The sequence below is a fragment of the Mugil cephalus genome, chromosome 3 (genome assembly GCF_022458985.1).
Source record: "Mugil cephalus isolate CIBA_MC_2020 chromosome 3, CIBA_Mcephalus_1.1, whole genome shotgun sequence".
Taxonomy (NCBI): domain Eukaryota; kingdom Metazoa; phylum Chordata; class Actinopteri; order Mugiliformes; family Mugilidae; genus Mugil; species Mugil cephalus.
Window position 1 is genome coordinate 8,723,021 of NC_061772.1, and position 8,704 is coordinate 8,731,724.

At 41.5% G+C, this 8,704-nt stretch overlaps 1 protein-coding gene across 3 annotated transcripts in view; it reads right to left on the reverse strand.

Moving 5' to 3' along the window:
- Nucleotides 1-7,821, reverse strand: part of furina (furin (paired basic amino acid cleaving enzyme) a) — a 69,441-nt gene extending 61,620 nt beyond the window's left edge. The window contains exons 1-2 of one of the 3 annotated variants that reach the window (XM_047581362.1): nucleotides 7,637-7,821; nucleotides 1,010-1,334 (exon numbers count right to left, since the gene is read on the reverse strand). In XM_047581362.1, the coding sequence (XP_047437318.1) occupies nucleotides 1,010-1,219 (210 nt within the window). In that variant the 5' untranslated portion in view covers nucleotides 1,220-1,334; nucleotides 7,637-7,821. Of the gene's footprint in view, nucleotides 1-1,009; nucleotides 1,335-4,355; nucleotides 4,414-7,054; nucleotides 7,389-7,636 lie in introns of those variants that run through there. The other 2 variants (XM_047581363.1, XM_047581364.1) reach the window with 2 other exon arrangements.
- Nucleotides 7,822-8,704: the final 883 nt, after the last annotated feature.

The window sequence follows — 8,704 nt, forward strand, 5'->3', positions numbered from 1 at the left end:
GGGAAGTCACACAGGAAGTGAATAACGAGGAAAACACCGCTGAAACAGGAAATAATTATGTGCAATTCTTCACTTCTTCTGAATATACCATGTCTGGAAATTATGAGAAACGTCCTGCAAGAGGGAGTGTCTAAAAGTATTTTAATCTGTTTAGTACAATTCAAAAAGTATTTTTATTATTCTTGCTTAATTTCTTAAATTTGCAATTAAGGCTTATTTATGCTTGAATGTCTGAATATATGCAGAAACACTCATACCCAAACATATTGGTCTGGGACCACGATTTGTAATGCGTCTGGATTTATTTATTTATTTTCAAAGTGCATTCATATGCAAGAGTAAATGTAGAGACACAGTTTTAATATATCTAACCACAAGTTAGATAAGTTTTGTTCACTATCTTCTGCTTTTTGACTGTTGGGTTTTTCTGGTCTCTTTATGTTTGAATAATCTTCAGATCTGTTCTACCATCTCTACCGGTTCTGCAACATGCATCTTTAACATACGGAAAATTACCACGGAAAAGTCACAGACACAACTCTCCAAAATTATACATCTGAGCACTGGCACAGTAATGTTTAAGGGTGTTTGAATGTTTAACTATAGCTATAGAATTTAAATCCTGGTTTTCCCTTCATGTTTTCTAGCAGAATAATCACAGAAATCAATAACACAGCTTAAAAATAGGAGGATTTTGTCTCTGGACGGAAGAGACACTTATGGACATCTGAGCCAACTGAGGTCAAATAAAATTAATGTTATAATGATAATCGAAAATAATCAATGAGTAACTTAAATTTTATGGAATACAGCAACGACAGGACAGATATTAGACTCGCAGGAAGAGCGACAAGCCCTGCATTTATATGTTCCAGGAAACAGATGAGTATTTGCATAGTCAAAATGTGGTTGTTTATTGTCCACATGGCCCTTGCATCACGGCCGGACCTCTGTTTAAACACACTACTACAGAACTACTGAAGAGCCAAAAATGCAAATAATTACTCACATGTCCGTAGTTGATGAAGCCGTGTTTACTGGCAACTCGGTCAGCTTCCTCCTGACCTCCAGGGATGTGGACAGCCCAAGTGTTGGTGTAGACCTTCTGACCCAGAGCTGGTCCCAGGCCAGAAACCAGCAAAACCAACAGAGGCCCAAGCAGCACCTCCAGCAGCCGGAGCCTGCGGCCCATGGAGGGAGACGGAGGGCCGGAAGCCATGGGTTCTCCTAGTGCAGCACAGTCACTGAGCACGGCGCCTCTCCAACAGGCCGGGGCTGCTCACAGCACATGCAGGTGCACGGAGAGACAAAAAAGGGGGACAGTGACAGCTCACCTGGAAGAAAACGAAGGATGAGAACATATTAAAGCAAGCCCAAGTTCAGAAGTCTTTAATATCCTACATTTGTGTTAATTCATGGGAAGCCAAAACCCACAAGGCCAAACAAAAGAGCAATTGGTTCCTCTTTTTGCTGGAATAAAGGACAGAAACAGGAACTAATAAATAAATGTGGAATTTTACAGATTCTCAGAATCTGAAGTTAAAACGCATGTGAAATATGAATCTGTTTGTCCCATGAGCAACGGGGAAATAAAAACCCACACCAGCTAAGCAGGCATCTGTAAATGCTGCAGGAATCAGCAAGAAGTACGTCAAAGCCTGACCTAACGCTGTGGTCAGACACACAGCAGCAAATGTTGGGACGATATAGTAGCTGGAGCCTACAGAAGAAGAAGAATGCTTAGGTACGTGTTTGCAGCAGAGGTGGAGGAGTGGTTGGAAAGCTGGACTACGCCCCTGAAAGCTGAGGGATCACAGCAGTCACTTTTGAGGCTGAACGCCTCAGGCAGCCAGCGAACGGCTGCGGCCAAGGACACAACGTGCTGGAGAAAAATGTTTGACAATATCAAGATTTGTGTGTTTGTGTTTCTTGTTGGTGAGTTGACTAATAGGTTATCAGCCAGCAATAAAAAAAACTCTGAAACACAATCTTATGACTGAGTGTAAGTAATTTATATCAAGTGGGGGGATGCCAGGAAGAGCACAGATACAGGTCAGAGCTTGTGGTGTAATTGTTTACTGATACAATTTTGCCTTTAAGCTGTTGCTTCGAGCCACGGGGGTCAAGAGCAGTGGCTGCACTGTGTCAGGGCCATTATCCGGAGAGATAACTCTATTGTAATCCAAAGTTGACCAGAACACACTGAATACAGTGCTCCTGTTTTACATTTGCTACTGCATGCCGTCACTTTGGCTCCTCTGATTCAAGTCGACAGTGGCACCGGAATCAGGCTACATTTCTGTAAGTGGTACGACTTTCTACAACCAGTCTGCGCTAGCCATTTACCTCACACCGACACACTTCATATGAACAAACAAGGTCCTCAAGAATTCCCTGGTCGTTGGTGTCGATGCATTTAACGGTGGTGGGGAAATTTTGCCGTGCACTCAAATAGTAATTTTCATGACACTGTTAGCAAGAAACCCCAGCGATCCAATTTTTTCCACAACTCAAATCACAAAAAAATAGGCAAAGGCAGCGATTATTTTTTATTGTTACCACTGTTTATTGCTACCATATGTGTTATTCCAATATATGGTCAAAGTGAATAAAAAATATAAATTCAAAAAATGATTTTGTTATAACACACTCACTTGCCAGTTCAGTTCATTAGATACAATTGTAAAAAGAAAGGTATTCTAATACCTTGTAACCGTCCTGCACTAAATCTTAGCTTCATGAACTTTATGGCATTCAGAATTTACTTAAAATAATAAAGAGGTTTATAGTGATAACGATGTATGTTTCTATTACTTTGACAACACCATTTTAGTTTTAGTTTCAGGCTAAACTAAATGACAGAAATTATTTAGTGTTTAATTCAATCCAGTTTAACAACAAACCACCTTTATGACGGAAACTGAACATTAGTCATGAAACTAAGATTTGTTGTACCTAATGAACTGACAAGTAAATATATTATATATATATACATATATATATATATATATATATCCAAACTGTATCAGAACTGATGGGTAAATTACCTTTAACATCCTTCGTTTCTATCTGAAATTCTCTAACATACTCGTTAGTTCTGCAGAGATAATTATCACAATGGGACCAGATTCATTTACTTCACCCTCCATACAAGACTAATAAACAAAACTTCATTTCGCTTTGCTTATCGTTGTATTCTCATCAACAGCTGATATTCAATTGTATTCATAGTGGACCGTGAGGACACTTTCCGGGGACCTGATTCCCAAACACCCAAAGTCCCAAACAGTCATTTATCCTACATATGTTATGTCAAATACACACTTGGTTTGTTTTGGTTGGTTTAATTTTGTATATATCTACATACGAGGGAGTAGCTACGATTGGGGGGAAATTAAAAAATAGGAAAAGAAAAATTTAAATGTTTTCAATTGCACGTCACCATTAATTTTGATTCCTAATTGGAAGAACGTTGTTTGCTCCCATCTGGTCTGTTACTAAAATTTTAATGAGGACGCTTAACAATATTCTATTGCGTAATGTGTACAGTCACAACAACCTATCCTGGTGGGAACCTTCTTCATTGCCACAGACCCAACACAGATAAGAGGTTTACAATTTTTGGCCTCTCTCCTGCATCAATGGTGTTTGTCCACATTTGTTCCATCATCACATTTTATTACTTACTCTGCTATAAAGATCATCACGTTTACTCTGGTAATCTTTGAACCCCTTCTTACCTGCGACATATCAATGAAAACGAGCCGAGGACTGATCATGAACGTACTTCAAGCTGCAAAGCCCTGTGCGGCAGAATATCTAAATGCTTCAGAGAGGCTGGGTTCTGTGTTTTGCATGGCTGCAGGTTACTGCATCATTAGCAACCAGACAGGTCAGCCTGGCTGAGAGCTGGCACGACAAGCTGCTAATCCAGGTCAGGCGTTTCAACCGTAAATGTTCATTTCATAAACACCTTCACGACGGAGACAGCTACATGAAAACCAAACCAAACCAAGCAAAATGAATCGGGTTTCAGAAACGCCTTCAAAAGTAGACGCGTCTGCAATGCTTCCCCGCTCAGTTAAGATGAATTTAAAATCCCATTAAATTAAGAGCAAGAATCCACATCCAACATTCATTAATGTTTACTTTGCTCAATCAGCTTCTGAAAAAATAAATTAGCTTCTTGTCCAGATTTTCTATCACTGTGAAAGGTTCAAACATGACAGCTCAACCCCAGTTACCTAAACCAGTATTTGCCAGAGTATTTATCAGGACCAATGTAATCAAAATGTTAAAGAATTAAAATATGTTAACAAGACAGCACTAGAGGAAAATCTGCTGGAAGAACTCACTCAACTTTGTCCTGTGTCCTGTGATGAGTATGTGAATGCTCCCAACGCACTGTTTGACTTCGAGGCACACGTTGGCTTTAAGTACAGACTCCTGTGACCTCATCTGGCTGCTCAACCACTCACTTTCTTTAACGTCAGCTTGGAAACCACACCATCTTGGAAACCACACCACGGCACAACAAGCGCCATAACAACTTTACTGGCCGCGAGGCACAAAGGTGAAGCCGACCGTCGCGCTGCGAGTGGTCTTTATCATTACTACACTAAATGATACCATATGTCTGGCTGTGATAACAGAGAGTGTTACTGCAACATATTATAATTAGCCAAGTATCATTAAACCCAAAGGATAATACTGGTCTCATTACCAAACTCATCAGGACGATTTAAAAAGAAAACTGTTTACACCTCATCAGTTTATTGTTTACATTTTAATGAGACAAAAATGAACTTGCGTGCATTTGACCCTCAGCACACACTCCAAATGTTCTGCTCTCACATGGCGACACACACGAAATCAATATCTCCGTACTCAAACACGGTAGATACCAAGCTGCGTGTGTAGCTGAGCGATGATAACGCTGATAAGTCAATTCATGAATATTCAATAAGCGTCACTCAAACATTAGATTAGTGTTCACTGCTAAATATTGGAACATATTAGTGAATATAATCAAACACCAACTCAGGTCCTCATATCAAAAATATTCGGGAGTTATTTATCATGATAGGAAATTTTCCAAGCCATTTCCCCTTGGTCCCGTCTTGTTATGACATCCAACTGAAGTCCAACTGCCTCCATCTTTGTTTTGGAAACTTCCTCCCTCATCCTTTCTAACCTCACTATCAACCTTGGTTTTAATCTTTTATCTCTGTGTAGAGGTATATACATGAAAAAATGGGGTCCACTGCTTCATTATACTGCTTTCACTCTACAACAACTACACTGAAGTGTTGCTCAGTGTTGCCCGTTGACGTTGTTTGTGTCGTATGGAGGTTAACGGGTGCAACAACCACACATCAGCGGGTGACTCGTTAGTTCCTACAGTGTTTAAACAATCAGAATCTTATCTGTCACGGACACAACCTCTATAGCAGAAGTTCACATTAATGTCTTTAACAACTTTGATAGTCACAAACCACCAACCCGTTCAAAATACTCAAATGTCAGATACAGATACAGACATAAATGCAATTTAATACAAACAGTGGAATATTTTTGTTTGTGTATTTTTTTCCAACTGCATGACGCACAGCTTTCACAGCACGCAAGACAACAGGGACTCAAGGCCTTTAAAGATGAGTGTCTTTTTTTCCCAGTCAAATACTCCAAGATAAAGTCTTCGAACGTATTCAAATGTACATTTGTAAAAACAGCATTGGGAGAAAAAAATATCATGACTAATCCAGTGAACAAGCATTGTGGAAATCTTGACGGCAAAATAGCGGATAAAAAAAAGCATTCACTCAAGATGTCAAAAGAAAAAGAAGAAAATGTTTGTTAAAACTCTTAGACCATAGTTTGGCATCGAGAATAAAGCCTTCTACTAACACGACTTTTAATTTTCAATAGGTGTGTGTCCTTGAGTTTTTGGATGTTTTAAAAGTACATAATAGCCAAAAAAAAAAAGTCAAAGCCACTGCAGGGTTAAAGTGCAAAGACACAAACCGCCACAAAGTACTGTCTCTTTTACTACCATTTTCCAAGTAAGCTGTATTTTTTTTTTGTTTTTTTAAATTGGAGATGTCTGTTGTATAAACATGTTTGAGGCTTGAATTGATGAGTGGTTCTCAGGATGCCTAATTAGGGAGCCTGCAAACAAAAACCTGTCTTCTGTTTTTCCCTGGAACATTTGTTTTGCTCGGGTGCTGTCATCTAACTACTTCTCCAGACTTCCTGCAGTGGTGGCAGCTTCCATGCGTCATGCGAACACTTCCATAATGTTTTCTAGCACAAGGCCAAACCTCTCTCGGTTCAGCCCTCCAGAGATAAGAGCAGGTATGTAGATGATCCCATTAAGCCGCTTGTATGGCGGCTCAATGCAAAGACTGCACGTTACGATACTGTCCAGGCAAACAGCCACATCCAGGTCATTCAGTTTTTATGTGGCTCAGTCTCATTTGGTGCATGGCTTCAAAATCTTGTTATAGTGTTTATCCATCGTCCTCAGCAGTTCAGTACCACCGCACGCAAACAGGTCAGTTCCCACAATATTCTCAATGCAGCAACCTACTATGACATCTGATATCTGGTTTTTAGTTACATCTGAACTGAAAATAGTGCACAAACATCTTTACAAAGTTGGCCCACATTGTGTTTTAACCAATAGAGTGCAGGATTTAAAATGTAGGCCACAGAGAGGCAAATAACTTTGCATTTAAGCAGTACATTGAAAGAACCCGTCCAGCAACATCAATGAATATCTGAATTACTTCACATGGCAAAGTTCACTTAAAGGACTCTGCCATAGCCTCCTGTAATCACTGCTGTTGTGTTAAACGTGAAACAAATGTTTCCTCTAAGCAGTAACAACAAGAAGTACTGGAGGAAGCAGATTAGCTGCAGATCAGGCAGGAGGACAACTTCTCTCTCCCCGTCTCTCTCACTCCCGTGAAACTAAAATGTTTATGAGCTAAAGTTGCAGGGTTTTAAAAAAGGATCAGCTGACACCAGTGCTGCCGTCGGTCGGTTGACTCACCACACGTTTAGTCCGTGACAACAGCACGTAGTCCTAATGTGCTGGGAAGCGGCGGCTGGAGTTGATCCGATGGTGACTCCTCCGCTTGACAAATATGTCTGAAACTGTACGGTACGCGCCGTGGTAAACGCAAACAGGACCGACCTGCTCAGCCTCACAGGTGCCTCCCCCTTTTTCTCTCTCATCCACCCCTGGCTATTATCCCCGAGCCTCTCTCTTCGCTCACGTTTTACAACTCCGACCGAGCAGCGCTCAATCGGATCACCACATTTTTTTTTCCTCCGCTCCGCAGGAACAACCGCGGAGACCGGACGCGGCGTAGTCGACGTCAGCTCGGCGTGTGTGTGTGTGCTTGTGTGTGTGTGTGTGTGTGTGTAAGACCCCCCTACCCCCCTCTTCAAGAGGAGACACCGACTGTCAGCAACCGGGATCAATAACACCACAAGCCGTGGTGTCCGGTCTTGTGTCGGGGTCCCGGTGGTTCCGGAGACAAGGGGCTCGGCAAACTCAGTAGCCACGCAACCAAAACAAGTAAAAATACAAGCGAGAGCAGACCATAAACTTACCGACGGCTCAACTTACCAGCTTCCGTTTACATCATGCTCGACGCGGACTGTTGTTGCCTCACACCGCGGCGTTAAAACCGACGACGACACGGCGAAACGACTGAAAAATTGACAACAGAGAATTGCTGGTTATAAATAGTCATGATACCCCTCCGGTGTACCGCTGAGTGGTCCGTACAAGCCCCAGGAAATACGTCACGGCCGTGGATAAAGAGGCGACGCTAGAGCAACACCTACTGACCGAGCAGCGGCGCTGCGACACCCCCACCTGCTGGCCACGGGCGGCGTGGCAGCTTCCAGCTGACCCGGGCTGTGGCTGGCAGCGGCCGGAACAGCTATTGATCCCCGGTTGGGGAAATTTATTGTCGTGGAAAACACTAATACATGTCCTGGTGCATGTCAATAAGTGTCATCCTAATTGAGAAAATTGCTGTTATAAATGCCCTGCTTTCTAAGCCTGTTTGGAGGATGAAGCGAATAAATCGATAAACAAAATAATGCATCTTCTAGGCACTAAGTGACCTCCACACATTGCTCTGTTCCACTGCACCGTGTGTTCGCACCCTGTCATCAAGTGCCTTTAGATGGAAGCTTCAGCATTTGCCCAAACCAACCAGAAAGCCTATTAGTTTAATGGACTAGCCAGTCCCAGGTTTTCAGAGAGTTTGTGATCATTTGATTAAACTCCGTTTTAATTAGAAATACCATAATGTGGGCAGCCTGCGCAGCCAGGCTTGAACAAAAACCTCCCTGGTCTCCATCCATATGGGGACCTGTGTTGCATCTCATTAATCCACCTGTCATCTCTCTATTGGATCTATCAAGGAAAGGAACATGCTGAAAATAATAGATTGCATAATATCTACCAAAATGATGAAAGAGAGATAAAAACTTGTGCTAAGACTAGTTTGGCACACAACCAGCTGTATGAGATTAGACCACACACACACCCACACGCCTGTCTTAGTTTAAATCATTGGATTAATCTAGGTCTTTAAATATGCAGTCACATAATTAGATAAAAAATAAAAAAAATAAAAATATATAAAAGAAATGAAAAAAAAAAAAAAAACTTGACAGGGTA